We start from the raw sequence: 14,824 nt of genomic DNA, 5'->3' as shown, positions 1-14,824 counted from the left end.
TGAGAAAACTATGTACAGGAGTATTTCTTCAAAACGATAATAAAATCATATAATGTAATGTATAGAAGCAAGGTGATATATGTATAGAAAAACCTAAAATAGGATCTGTGGTAAATTAACATTATCTCACGGTAATCGCAACAGCTGTTATACATGAAATTTAAATTATTTATTTAAAATACATTCTGAAGTTAACTTTAGCAACATCACTAAATGCTTGCATTGCGCACCTTCACTAACATCCTTGGGAACATAGCTGCGCCACCAGCGGAAGATGAGGTAGCCGTCCTGCACGCGCAGCGTATAGTCGTAGGTCACGTACACAATGTCGCGGAACATGATCTTGCCGGAGAGTGCGTTGAGGGTGAAGGAGCCTGCGGGGCAGTGGATCACAGATTTGACACAGAACTGCGTTAAAACCGTTAATAAAATTAAGCTAAGGGAGTTATGGCTTTTTTTTAATTAACACATTCACTGCCAGCGACTCCCTAGGGGAGTTCACTGTTCGTAGGCGCTTTTCGCTACATACGGTTTTTCCCGTGTTACCGGCTACGCTCGTAGCGCGTAGCTCGGGCTGGCACTGAATGTGTTAAGTATGTCACTAATTCATATTTAAATAAGTAAAATATTTTGTTTAAAGTCAAGGTATAACTTGTTTTACTTATAAAATACCGACTTTTACTATAGACGGTCAAGCAAATCTTGTCAGTAGAAAAAGGCGCGAAATTCAAATTTTCTATGAGACGATATCCCTTCGCGCCTACATTTTTCAAATTTACCGCCTTTTTCTACTGACAAGATCTGCTTGACCAGCTATATTTAATAGTTTTGTTAAAAATATTTAATTTGATTAATTTAATAGGCATTTAAAACATTTTTACACAATTTTCAATCGTGGCTGAATACCGGATAGATCTGTGCCATCGATGCCTAACCCATGCCTAACCTGTCAAAAATGACAGTATGGCAGAATGTTTGAAATGACGCCGTATTTTAGCTTAAAATTTAGTTTTTTCTTCGCAAGTGAGATGAAAAACATTGTGTGTAACTCTGGGGTTAAGAAAATTGCAAACTCAGGCCTTTAATTCCCTCCAATCTGTGGCTGTTGGGAATAAAAACCCTAATCTCCAAAATTTCACTTACCTCTCACGTTGCACAATGTACTACCTTTGTTACTGACATTTCTATGTTTGAATATGTGTTCAAATGTGAAAGTTTTAGATGTCATATATAAAATTTATTGAAAAGAATCTATATGTTTGTAAATAATAATAATAATTATTATTATTTTGCTTCTCCATTTTGGATTTCACAGGCCTATAAATCCTGGTCTTTTGATAGGCTTGCGTGGGGATAATAGATCTAACATGTAGAGAGCTTGGAGAGCTTTAATGTCATGTAGAACGCCTGCTTGGAACCCGTTCACAGGCGCAACAATAGACACCCATGAACGGTCTCAGCAGGCATTGGGACCTGGTCTATAGATTGAAGTTTGGGTGGACAATGAGCCTGGGCTATTGTAGAGAGGTCGGACACCTGCCATAACAATGTTTACACGTTATCGAGGCAGGCGGTGACTTGCCGCTGACTAGATGGGCTCCTGAAACTGCCATCGCGAAGACGACCAGGAGCAACATCAGTGTGAGCAGCTCAGGGGTGTCGAGAGGTGTGCACCGCTTTCTACCCAGTGGCTGTTACCAGCCACTGTGCCAACTCGCGTCTTATGCATCTTTCACTTCCAGCCCTGGAGCATACACCGTGTTTTTTTTGATTTCCGTTAATTTCAGGGGTGCATTCCTGAGCTTAAATCAAGTAACGTTGTCAAAGACGCCGATATTCTAATTAACTCCATATCGGAGATAATCAATAATTTATTTTTTTCCTATAAGGCCTCTACAAGCGAGTACACTTGCCTTAGGGCCGGTTTACATATTGATTAGTGTTTAGAATGAGTTCATGCATTTGCTACTAAACTTAAGAGCGCTATTACATTTCGGCGTTGAGCGAGTTTAGGTATTTTACGCGCTGCGGCAGGCCGTGCGAGCTCAGTATGCCGATCCCTTCTACCACACTCGCACTACAATGATGGATTAAACATTCTTGATCCTTCGCGAAGCATATTGAAATCAACCATAACAACACTAACTGTACTTAACTTTTAAAGTTCTAAAACTGTTATTTGGTAAGTACAAAAATACTAAATGCAGTGCAAATGTACATAGGGGCTGTTCATAAATTACGTCATCTATTTTTGACGATTTTTGACCCCCCCCCACCCCTCAAATCATCCAAAAATCAAGCTTCGGATGAATCTGTTTCCTCCTACGTCATGTTACCATCATCCGATGTCCAGACCCCCCCCCCCTAATTTGAAATGACGTAATTTATGAATAGCCCCTTATGAAGGTATATTACTCGAAAGAAATTATAGGTACCTACTCGCTTATTTACATGTTTCGTCATTGCATTTGGTACCTATAGGTTGTAAAGTTTGTATCAACGAGGGTTTAAAAACGAACTGGTACTGAGGATCTGATGATGATTAAGGTGGTCACGGATACCAATCAACCATGTAGTAACATGATTAGGCTCGTTTGATTCGTCTCAACAAGATATTTGACACTGAAGATACACAGGGTCTGATGATGGAGCTGGAAGGTGGCCACGGGTACCAGTCTATCATGTAACTAAACAACTTCGTGTTTGGGCTCGTTTTATTCGTTTCTATAAGATCTTTGACACAAGATAATACTCAGGGTCTGATGATGGAGCCGGAAGGTGGTCACCGGTACCAATCAACCATGCAACTAAACCACTTCGTGTTTAGGCTCGTTTGATTCGTCTCAACAAGATCTTTGACACAAGATAGTACTCAGGGTTTGATGATGGAGCCGGCAGGTGGTCACCGGTACCAATCAACCATGCCACTAAACCACTTCGTGTTTAGGCTCGTTTTATTCGTTTCTATAAGATCTTTGACACAAGATAGTACTCAGGGTCTGATGTTGGAGCCGGAAGGTGGTCACCGGTACCAATCAACCATGCAACTAAACCACTTCGTGTTTAGGCACGTTTTATTCATCTCAACAAGATCTTTGACACAAGGTAGCACTCAGGGTCTGATGATGGAGCGCGAAGGTGGCGACGGGTACCTGTCTATCATCATCAGCTCCATCATCAGACCCTGAGTAGTATCTTGTGTCAAACATCTTATTGCGACGAATCAAACGAGCCCAAACACGAAGTGGTTCAGTTACATGGTAGACTGGTACCCGTGGCCACAGTCCAGCTCCATCATCAGACCCTGAGTACTAACTTGTGTCAAAGATCTTGTTGCGACGAATCGAACGAAGCCAAACACGAAGTGGTTTAGTTGCATGGTTGATTGGTACCGGTCACCACCTTCCGGATCCATCATCAGACCCTCAGTACTACCTTGTGTCAAAGATCTTGTTGCGACAAATCAAACGAGCCCAAACACGAAGTGGTTCATTTACATGGTAGACTGGTACCCGTGGCCACAGTCCAGCTCCATCATCAGACCCTGAGTACTAACTTGTGTCAAAGATCTTGTTGCGACGAATCGAACGAAGCCAAACACGAAGTGGTTTAGTTGCATGGTTGATTGGTACCGGTCACCACCTTCCGGATCCATCATCAGACCCTCAGTACTACCTTGTGTCAAAGATCTTGTTGCGACAAATCAAACGAGCCCAAACACGAAGTGGTTCAGTTACATGGTAGACTGGTACCCGTGGCCACCTTCCAGCTCCATCATCAGATCCTGAGTACTATCTTGTGTCCAAGGTCTTGTTGAGACGAATCAAACGAGCCTAAACACGAAGTGGTTTAGTTGCATGGTTGATTGGTACCGGTGACCACCTTCCGGCTCCAACATCAGACCCTGAGTACTATCTTGTGTCAAAGACCTTATAGAAACGAATAAAATGAGCCTAAACACGAAGTGGTTTAGTGGCATGGTTGATTGGTACCGGTGACCACCTGCCGGCTCCATCATCAAACCCTGAGTACTATCTTGTGTCAAAGATCTTGTTGAGACGAATCAAACGAGCCTAAACACGAAGTGGTTTAGTTGCATGGTTGATTGGTACCGGTGACCACCTTCCGGCTCCATCATCAGACCCAGAGTATTATCTTGTGCCAAAGATCTTGTTGAAACGAATCAAACGAGCCCAAACACGAAGTGGTTTAGTTGCATGGTTGATTGGTACCGGTGACCACCTTCCGGCTCCATCATCAGACCCTGAGTACTATCTTAAGTCAAAGATCTTGTTGAGACGAATAAAACGAGCCTAAACACGAAGTGGTTTAGTTGCATTGTTGATTGGTACTGGTGACCACCTTCCGGCTCCATCATCAGACCCTGAGTACTATCTTAAGTCAAAGATCTTGTTGAGCCGAATCAAACGAGCCCAAACACGAAGTGGTTTAGTTGCATGGTTGATTGGTACCGGTGACCACCTTCCGGCTCCATCATCAGACCCTGAGTACTATCTTGTGTCAAAGATCTTGTTGAGATGAATAAAACGAGCCTAAACACGAAGTGGTTTAGTTGCATGGTTGATTGGTACCGGTGACCACCTTCCGGCTCCATCATCAGACCCTGAGTACTATCTTGAGTCAAATAAATACATATAGAATGTCAGGTCGTTTCAAATATTTTTAATCCTGTCCGGTAGTTTATTAAACTGTACCATTATAAATTATAATACTATAAAAACAGTGCTAGGATCAAAGTCTCTCGTTGCGGTTTACACGCACACAGTATAGCGTTTTACACGGCGCCCGCCGCACACAATGATAAAAAACCTCGTCGTCGCCGTTGAAAATGTGCGGAGCCGACCGACACACGTCCTGCCTCTACAAGCTCTGCCGCAGCACTGAGCTGGCGCAGCGCGCGTCATCGGTAATATAGAGTAGTTTTCAAAAAATTGCCAAAAAATTATAGTAGAATTTCATAAACACTAATGTATACCAACAGCATAAGCAAACGTTGCAGATTGCTTGAGTATGAAAATGACTTCGATATTAAGTAGATTTTCGTAGGAATTGACACTTGTTTCGGAGAGAAAATCGAGTTCGTTTTACTTTGATTTTCTCTTTCTCAAAGGTATGTAGGAAAAATATAGTTTGATATGCCTAAAGTACAGGGTATTAGTAACACAAAATAGCCAGGTTTAGCAGAGTAAAATTCTCAACATTTCCAAATAAGAGCTCGCCATTCAGTGCTTCACGGGGTTTTTCGGAAACGACCATCAGAAAAAAAATCATTACTAATTTAATAAGTCCTTTTTCTAATATTTACAACGATATTTATAAAGATAAGAAGACGCTTTTACTGGAACAAGTACTCATTGTTTCTAATAATGAGCGCAAAGTCCTGAATTTCGTCGACTAGTATCATCAATTTTGCATTATTTCGACTTTTCTTGTAAGAGCGCTCTTAAGTACAATCTCGGTCGATCGATGTTCGAAATGACATTAATATGTCACAGATTTCAATTGTTTGGTTGAGTTAAATCTAATGCCTGTGTTACAACAATGCTATATGCTACATTTAATTACTTTTTTAACTTAATTTTTTTTTTCACAAAAGCAAAAAAAAAAATTTTTTTTTTGAAAATTAACTATGCCATTTAGTTCTCTTAAACATACTTAACCATACCCCGAAGTTAACGGAATTCAATAAAAACACGGTGTATAACTCTAGCAACTCCTCTCTGGACGGCCAATGAAGGCAAGCCAGAGCTGAGAGTCCTGTGGGTCCCCTTGGGGTCCACTCCAACCGACGAAGACACGCCGGAGATGGAGACCCTGACCGACTCTCGGGAGTACTCGGGTCCGTGGGATTGTTACTCCCCAACAGCTCGCCACAAGCTTATTCTTTCTTTTTAGACAGGCAGCTGATGCTGGTACATCTAAATCATAGTTCACTTTAAATAATTCAGGATTACAATTATTTTATAAATAAAAAAATTTGTTTATTCATTAGGAATACATAGAAATCACTACTATAACAAATCTTTTACCAATTAAAATGAAGAAAACATAATTATAATTACTTAGTTTGCATTACATGTGACTGAGCATTAATAATTATCTATTGGTTTACTTATACCTATTTCCTCTCAGCTCATAATAGGAAAACATGCATAAAGATGAGGCTAAAGTTCAACAACTACCTATATGTTAAACTTTATGTTTTCCCGTATTTCAATTACTCTTACAATACCTTGTATGCTTGTGTGCTAAGAATGTTTTTCCAACCAAACTTTAATCCGCCACAAAATACTGCTTACCAATTTTGAAGTTTTCATCTTGGAAATAGAACCTATTGATAAGGCGGGTGAGGATGTAGCCGAGCACGCGGCTGTTGTAGTAGGTGATGTACACTATCCACAACACCGCCGATATGAGCGACACCACCAGCAACGCGAAGTCGCTGTCGATCTTCACGTCCTCCAGCAGCGTGGAGTTCCAGCGCTGCGCCACCGGGCCCTCCGTCACGTTCAGCCTGCGCACCACACACCAAACACCGCTCAATCACTTCACAACAAAGGTTACACACCTCCTCGGTGTCAGCTACCGTGAACATAAACACAATACGCAAATCGTAATACTTACATTTTTATAACTACACTACAGATTTCATTTACATTTTATACAAAAGTATTTTGCGAGTATTTTCAAAACACTATACATCTCGTTTATGGTTTTATTTTGATAGAATTCCTATTAATTCTTATCAATTAATCACTCTACCCATCCTCCTATACTACAGCCATTTGACACTTTTGACAGCTGTGAGTTGACTGCTGTAGTTTTTTTTTTTTTTTTTTTGGACAGGCTAAAGCTCTATCTAAGCCATACTGCCTTGTCATAAGTAGTGACTGCTGTAGCGTTCCGTTCCAAATTATCAACACAATATTTTTTTTTTTCGTACATCAGGACAGGCTAAAGCTCTAAGCCATACTGCCTTGTCATAAGTTGGTCATAAGTAGATTTTTTGTCTTTTCAGTAAGTTCAATCCAATAAACGTCTTCAGTAAATACTATTCATATTAGGTCAATTTCGATAGTAATAAATAAATAAATAAAAATAAATAGTAAGCTCAAGAAGGCTTGTGTTGTGGGTACTCAGTATATTATATATATAATTTATAAATACTTAAATACATAGAAAACAACCATGAGTCAGGAACAAATATCTGTGTCATCACACAAATAAATGCCCTTACTGGGATTCGAATTCGAACCCAGGACCATCGGCTTCACAGGCAGAGTCACTACCCACTAGGCCAGACCGGCCGTCAAAGCCGTCAAGTAAAGCCGGCCGTCAAGTAATGTCTTCAGTAGTCTTCATTTTCAAAATACTTTAAGTAAAAGCGTCTCTTCCAGTTATTTGGTCATATCCATTAAACATCCATTCTCATTGTGTTTCATTCAAATCTTGTTCGGTAGTTGAGTTTTGAAGATCTTGTAAGGCGATAGCTGGACGTTACAAGGACCAGCGTGAGCTACCCAGCGTTGACGCCAGAATGGTGGTTAAACGCGTTTCATGAACAATTTTTCGTTATCTGCACACTTCCACATTAATTTACTGCATAATACGCTATCAATATTACACTTTAAACAACATTAATGAGCAAAAACAAAGAAATCAATCACGAAGCGACACGACCAATATGGCGGTCGATGAATAACCTCTTATCAACACAATCAAAGTTCATTATGCTAGTAAAGCATGAATCTAGTATTAAACTGGATTGAGCATGAGTGGTGGGGATAACTGACAGAACGGGATAGTCTTACGTATCTTTCAGTAGGAGTAGCAGAGAAAGCGCTATTATTGTTTGTCCTTATCACAGTCTCACATATTTTTTGTTGTTAAGTATGGATAATGGTGGGCAACAAATAAATTCGACCAATCACAGTGTCGCATTTGCGTATGTTTTGTCCCTCACGGAGGCACGCGTATACCACTTCTATACGATCCTACCTTCTATGTAGTAAAGTAATGGATTTGAATTTGATTTTAACACGTTCTGCGTAATCCGTATATAGCGTACTGACATATCGAAGTAATTTATCATGCCAACTTCGTTATTCCACCGATAGGCACCGAATTGCTAAAATGCCTGACGAAGACCCTATAAAAGGCTTAAATTTAAAACAATTGCCGTTGCCTAGGAACCCAAGCCAATGAGTCATTCATTTTATGCATGTTTTGTTACCATAGTTTGTTACTAACGGAAGTTGGTAAATAAAATAATATAAATATTCTGCAATAATTGTATTTCCTTTAATTTTTAAGCATAACCAAAGTCAGTTGAAATATGTCTGCAGAAGCACAGGATGAAAATATTGAGTTCCATACCAAGGCTAGGTAAACTAAGTACTTACTTAATACATTTCCAATTATCATGCTAATACACATAGGTACAGGTAATAAACTTTCAGATTATTTATTTATAAAACATACATTAATAAAGTTTACACGGCTATATTACGGCTATATTTATTTAGTATATAAGTGTACATATATGGAATAATTTAATTCTGAAATAAATGATATAATAATAATAATATCTTGTGCTGATAGACCGAGCGCAACGCCGGGCCGTGCTCGCCGACGTCACCATCTCCCATGATGAGAATCTCGTGAAGGCCGAGAAGGACAAGTCCAGCAAGTACCTAGACTTAGCTCGAGATTACCGCCATGTGGGATGTTGACTCGACGAGCATTGTTCCGATAGTTGTGTCAGCGAACGGTCTCATAGCGAAGAGTCTCGACCAACACCTAGAGAGACTCTCGCTGGGTGGTTGGATCAAGGGTCAGATGCAGAAGGCGGTAATTTTGGACATGGCGCGTATAGCACGTCGGTTCCTCACTCTGCGGCCCTGACCACCGGCAGCTTGGGCCAAGCCCCGCTGCCGGCGGCACCCTAGGTTAGGTTTTTATAATGTGTTTATATGTACTTTTTATTGTTTTGTGTTTTTTTTTTTTACTTTTATATTCATATTATAAATCACTTAGCCTAAGAATTTAAATAAATAAAGAAAATAATATCTTATAACTAACCCGTTTATTTCCGTGTGTAAAAAAATAGAAACGGCCATTATACAGGGTGATCAATCCAAATGGGTCAGTATGGAGAAGTCAGAAACTATAAGAGATAGCGAAATCTGTTCTTAGGAACCATGGCGTCGATTTTAGATTTAATAATAATGGCATTATTTTTTTTTTAAATCTATCATACATAACCGGGATTCGAACCTGGTCAATATTCTTTATGTAATTCGCGTGTAGTATTTGTTTGTATGGCAACTTTTAAACGATGCGTGATAGGTGGGGGGTGCTCGACCAAATATCATAAAGGGCCCCGAGACAAAACAAACTACATTAAAAAAAAAACAAAATGGCCGACTTTTTTTTTTAATTTTTTTAGGTTGGCCCGAGCGCGCTGAGATTTAGCATGCCGCGAGCTTGGGGGCCCAAGATTACCATGTCAAAACATTTTTTTGGAAAAATCCAAAATGGCGGCGGACTCGGGCAAAGTCAAATTGCCAAGTAGGTTAAGCGAGCCCGAAGGGCGAGCTTTAGGCCGGCAGGCCGAAGGCCGACCCCGGCGGAGGGCCGAATGCCCGGAGCCTCCACCCCGACATCCAAAACGCGACTCCCAATAGGAAAAGTGTTGGGTCGTGTTTAAGCTCCGACTTCCCCCTCTCGTGTGACGCTTCGGGCCTTCGGCCCTACGCGGAGCTCAGCCTTCGGCCTTCGCAAGCCTCGACGCTTCGCCGTCGGGCATTCGGCCCGCCGGCTTCGCTCATCAAGACAGTTGACTTGGTAGAAAGAAAGAAGAAAGATAGAAAATACATTTATTTACGTCATCATAGTTACAAAACCAGTTAAATTAAAACAAGATATAGGTCAGATGGACGTTAAAAGGACCCGCACTCAGCTTAATGCTACAGCAAGCCGCAGCGCTGATTTTCAGTGGGGAGAAGCCTTGCAAACGCTTGCAAGCACCGCATTCACGCAGCTCGGCCTTCGGTCTCGCGTTTTGGGAGTTGGGGTGGAGGCTCCGGGCCTTCGGCCTTCCGCCGGGGTCGGCCTTCGGCCTCCCGGCCTGAAGCTCGCCCTTCGGGCTCGCTTAACCTACTTGGAAATTTGACTTTGCCTGTGTCCGCCGCCATTTTGGATTTTTCCAAATAAATTTTTTGACATGGTAATCTTGGGCCCCCAGGCTCGCCGCTAGCCAAATCTCAGTGCGCTCAGGCCAACTTGAAAAAATAAAATAAAACGTCGGCCATTTTGATTTTATTTTAATGTAGTTTGTTTTTTCTCGCCTCGGGGCCCTCTATGATATTTGGTCGAGCACGTTGCCATACAAACAAATACTACACGCGATTACATAAAGAATATTGACCAGGTTCGAATCCCGGTTATGTATGATAGATTAAAATAAAATTGAATGCCATTATTATTAAATCTAAAATCGAAGCCATATGGTTCCTAAGAACAGATTTCGCTATCTCTCATAGTTTCTGACTTCTCTATACTGACCCATTTGGATTGATCACCCTGTATAACTGTAAATGCGGACATTTGATAACACTTCTGAACGACCGCAAAACACGACATAAAGTTATTTACTAAAAAGCAAACTCATATACTGCATATTCATGGACGTCGCCATTTCTGACTAAATTGATGTCCCCCTCTCCTTGGCCATCGGCCATCGAGCTGCCCCCCTCCCCTTCTAGGCCATCAGCTGGCGACGCCCTTGTGCATATTTATTTACATTATTTACATGTTTACAGAACCAAACCAACAATAAAGAGAGTTCATGACAGAAAACCGGCCAAGTCCGAGTCGGACTCGCGCACGAAGGGTTCCGTACCATTGCGCAAAAACGGCAAAAAAATCACGTTTGTTGTATGAGAGCCCCACTTAAATATTCATTATATTCTGTTTTTAATATTTGTTCTTATCACGGTTCATGAGATACAGCCTGGTGACAGTCAGGCAGACGGAGAGACAGACAGACTAACGGTCAGTGGAGTCTTAATAATTACTAATAGGGTCCCGTTTTTACCCGTTGGGTACGGAACCCTAAAAAGAACCCATTTACAAGTTATCAACATTTATTTTTATCTGCTCTCCAGTCTACGAGTAATTATATAGGTACTAGAGGTACTACATGTACGAGTACCGCTACACGACCTACAATAAAGGTAGTTCCCAAACCGCAATGTCCACAATCCTGCAACTTAAGTTTATATAAATAAATAAAATTACTAATTCGATTTCCTTTCTCCGCTTATCTATCAGGGTATATCTGTCTCATTTTAATCCAACACTTCCGGTTTAAAACCTATTTTACGTTTTACCTGTCTCATTGGTTTATTTTAATTCCTATAGATGGGCTATCCCCCAGCGCCTGGACGCAATGGCGTTCATCGGGCCGGATGTGCTGGCCGTAGCCCACGACCTCTACATCCTGTTCCTGGACTTCAAGCATCATACGGAAATGGTGTACGTCACCAATAACAAGACTGTCGGTGATGGGGTGGATGTTATAGCAGGTAACTGTCGTCTATTTGTTCATAGTTCCCCGCAACCATTCATTCATGGCACATGTATTTTAAAGATTCGGCGCCCGAGCTTAAGATTCGCCGCCCCATGTTAAAAAAACCCTGTTTTGACGCCCTTTGCAGCCTGCAGCCTGCCGCCCCGGGCCATATGGCCCCCTTGACCCTAGAGTAAACACGGCCCTCTATCATCTCTTTCAGACGCTAGTATTATATTATTATTCCCACAAAGAAAGGGAAATTGAGATATCAATGTATTGTTGTGCCCGCAACACATACGAGCCTTCAGAGCCGAACTACAGTGGTTGGGTTGAATAGATTAATACCAGCAGAATTTATGATGTTTTATTCTATTACTCTTGCAGGGCACCGATCCACAATGTTTGCGTTTGCAGAGAAGGTTCGGAATCCAAGAATCTTTATATTGAGTTTTCCTAGCATGACAATCATGGCCGAATTGGAAGGTAGGTAACATTGAAGAAACTTAGTGTTATTGTAAACGATATTTAGCCAAAAATATCTACTTACTTGAGCCTGACTCTTTTATATGTTCCAGATCAGGATGTGAATCGCTACAAAGGTCTGTGCATGATGGAAGGTGACCTAGTGTGCGGGTTTAGCGGGTTCCCCAACTACTTGGTGACAGTGTGGAGCTGGCGCACGGCGCAGCGGCTGCTGTGTCTCGAGACTGGTGTTACCAGGCGCAGCCAGCTATACGTGTAAGATGTTTGATACAGGACCAGAGATATCTTATGACTAATCGATTGCCGCTATTAGTTTCCCAACCTTCCGAATTGTTGTTAATCCCTATACAATAGCTAGATTGAATATCCGTCAGCAGCAACTTCTAGTCTCTAACTCGGTCTAACTTCCAGAGCAAGCCGTATGGGCCTGATGGTATGTGAGTGTTGGGGCGCCGGCCTTATCGTCTGGGAGGTCGCCCAGTGCTACAAGCTTAACCTGATGATGAAGCGGCCCAAGGAGGAGGTTTCCGGCTGGGTGGTCTCGGAGCCACCCCTCGTTGGCATATGCTGGTCCAACGACGGCCAGCTGTATGCTATAGATGAAAATGCCCGGCTGTATAGTGTAAGCGTAATCTTGACGATTTTTGTAATGTATCAAAAAGGCAGTGAAGTTCGACGAAAATTGATTTTATTTTTAAAAAATTTAGGTTCTATCGGATGGTATAAATATGGTGACCAATTTTGAATGGTCGGAAGATGACATCGAAGTAATTCACAAACCGTACATTTGTTCTTTTGAACACGGACTTCTAATCTATGGCCCTGATAACTTGGTTAGGGTAAGTAATTTAAAAATTCCTCTTCTTTGTCACGCATTTTTCATTCAGGATTCAATTTACATAAAGTGTTTGTTTGTCTCTTAGTCTCTAAAGAAATGCGAGTTGCAATGGAAAGTGGTGTGGACGTACGAGCCGGCAGACATGGTGCTGCGCCTGGTGTCCAATGCGGTGGGGACTGCCGCTTGCTTGTGGACAGAAACTGGCATGGTCTACAAGATGACGGGCGAGTCGGAGGAGAAGATTGACGTGGAACTGGTCAATTTTAAACAGAGGTAAAGTAATGATAAATTAAAGAAGGTCCCTCACCTAATAGCGATGTAGAGATGAAAATAACGGTTGTATGCCAATCAAATTAGATATTTTTCTAGGAATTAATTCCCAGCAAGCTGTAAATCGTCTTAATACCTTCATTTGGTTCTAAATTAGCGTAATCCGAGTTTGCTCCATCCCAGGAGGTGTGGAAAAAATTTGCTCCTTTTCAGTTTTTTGCTTGTAGTTCAAAAACAGTACGTCCGACGGAAAATTTGCTCTAATCATGATAAAAATTGATATGAGTTCGTAGTCAAAGATTGTAAAAAATGGCCGCCACTTTGAATTTATTTTCTTATTTCTTTATTTTTTGATGATTTATAGCTTGCTGGGAATTATTCCTGAAAACGCTTTTTTGGATCTAATTTGATTGGCCTATTGCAGTAGGTACATATATGATAAAAGTGCTCTAATATATGTACCTACCTACTTTTAATTATTGTTTCAGGAGCATCCAGAAAATTCAATTGATAGCCCCAGACTTCAATTACTTAGCTACAATGAACCATGTTGGAGTTCTTTGTATCTATGACGTCTATTCGACTAAACTGGTATGTATACCCACATAACTTGTGAAACGGCCTGTTTAAGAGTTTGAGACAAACTACCCAACTAGCAAACTAATAAGTCATATAAGCTTCACTCTTTCGACTGTTTATATAGTCGAAAAACAGTGGTAAGAAAGATCCATCGTTATCAAAAAGCGGTATAAAAGCAACTCTCTCGACTGTTTAGCATCGAACGCTTTTTTGCCGCATAAATAGGGCATGCTCCCGGGAATTCCCGGTTCTCAAATTCCCGGGAATTCCCGGGAATTTCATTGTGTCGAAAGAACCGGTACTGAAGACCCGGTACCGGTACTTCCCGGTTCTCATCAATATGCGTATTTATTCCCATTTTAATACTAGTACTTTAAATCACATTTAATAATGTTGCTATGAAACGGGGGACCCAAATAACCCGACAAATTAACCTGGTAAAGTAGGTATTCCAATCGATATTACGTTTTGGCTCGAGTAAGTAGGATATTAGGTACTTATATTCGAATATTCATCTTTCTTTCTAGGAAGTTGGTTTTATATGAAAAAAATCCGTGGTCGGGTCATAGTGCTGAGTGCATCGACTACGGGGCCTCCCGTGTAACTCGTAATGCCATGCCCATCAGGCGGAGGTAAACCAGCGATTCGCAGGGCTGGTGGCTCTAGCCTATAGCCAAGGTTTTGCGATGAAAGCGCGTGCAATATTGACTTGTAGTGATTAGGTGTTGGGAATTTCCAAAGGGGCGTAGCGGAAGATTTACAAAAATGTGAGCGAGCATAGGCAAAGTCTCAAACTGTAGAGGGCCGTATGCAGGTTGGTTTCGTAAAATAGGTTGGAACGCTAGATTTTTTGATAAAATAAGTCATTTATCAATACGCATGTAATAATTTATATGAAAATAAGTCATTCATAAAGATTGTACACTAACACAAACAATTTCTTAAGTATAATCTTAATATGCCTTGAGAACCGGGAAGAACCGGGAATCCCGGTTCCAGCCATGCCCAGAACCGGGAAATGAAATTCTTGGTACCGGAACCGGTACTGCATGCCCTAC

At 41.3% G+C, this 14,824-nt stretch overlaps 2 protein-coding genes across 2 annotated transcripts in view; one reads left to right on the top strand and one right to left on the bottom strand.

Annotated features, from left to right (window-relative positions):
- LOC134790463 (bridge-like lipid transfer protein family member 1) overlaps positions 1 to 6,806 on the bottom strand; it is a 125,065-nt gene extending 118,259 nt beyond the window's left edge. The window contains exons 1-3 of the mRNA XM_063761272.1: positions 6,646 to 6,806; positions 6,321 to 6,535; positions 231 to 374 (exon numbers count right to left, since the gene is read on the bottom strand). Of these exons, the coding sequence (XP_063617342.1) occupies positions 231 to 374; positions 6,321 to 6,535; positions 6,646 to 6,647 (361 nt within the window). The 5' untranslated portion in view covers positions 6,648 to 6,806. The remainder of the gene's footprint in view (positions 1 to 230; positions 375 to 6,320; positions 6,536 to 6,645) is intronic.
- A 1,444-nt stretch (positions 6,807 to 8,250) lies between these two features.
- LOC134790465 (cilia- and flagella-associated protein 43) overlaps positions 8,251 to 14,824 on the top strand; it is a 77,018-nt gene continuing 70,444 nt past the window's right edge. Inside the window, exons 1-8 of the mRNA XM_063761274.1 lie at positions 8,251 to 8,406; positions 11,446 to 11,609; positions 11,981 to 12,079; positions 12,172 to 12,334; positions 12,491 to 12,701; positions 12,787 to 12,918; positions 13,003 to 13,190; positions 13,676 to 13,778. Of these exons, the coding sequence (XP_063617344.1) occupies positions 8,357 to 8,406; positions 11,446 to 11,609; positions 11,981 to 12,079; positions 12,172 to 12,334; positions 12,491 to 12,701; positions 12,787 to 12,918; positions 13,003 to 13,190; positions 13,676 to 13,778 (1,110 nt within the window). The 5' untranslated portion in view covers positions 8,251 to 8,356. The remainder of the gene's footprint in view (positions 8,407 to 11,445; positions 11,610 to 11,980; positions 12,080 to 12,171; positions 12,335 to 12,490; positions 12,702 to 12,786; positions 12,919 to 13,002; positions 13,191 to 13,675; positions 13,779 to 14,824) is intronic.

This window comes from Cydia splendana, chromosome 5 (assembly GCF_910591565.1).
Source record: "Cydia splendana chromosome 5, ilCydSple1.2, whole genome shotgun sequence".
Lineage (NCBI taxonomy): Eukaryota > Metazoa > Arthropoda > Insecta > Lepidoptera > Tortricidae > Cydia > Cydia splendana.
The sequence above is the reverse complement of the archived record's forward strand: the minus strand, read 5'-3'. Positions and strand labels throughout refer to the sequence as shown.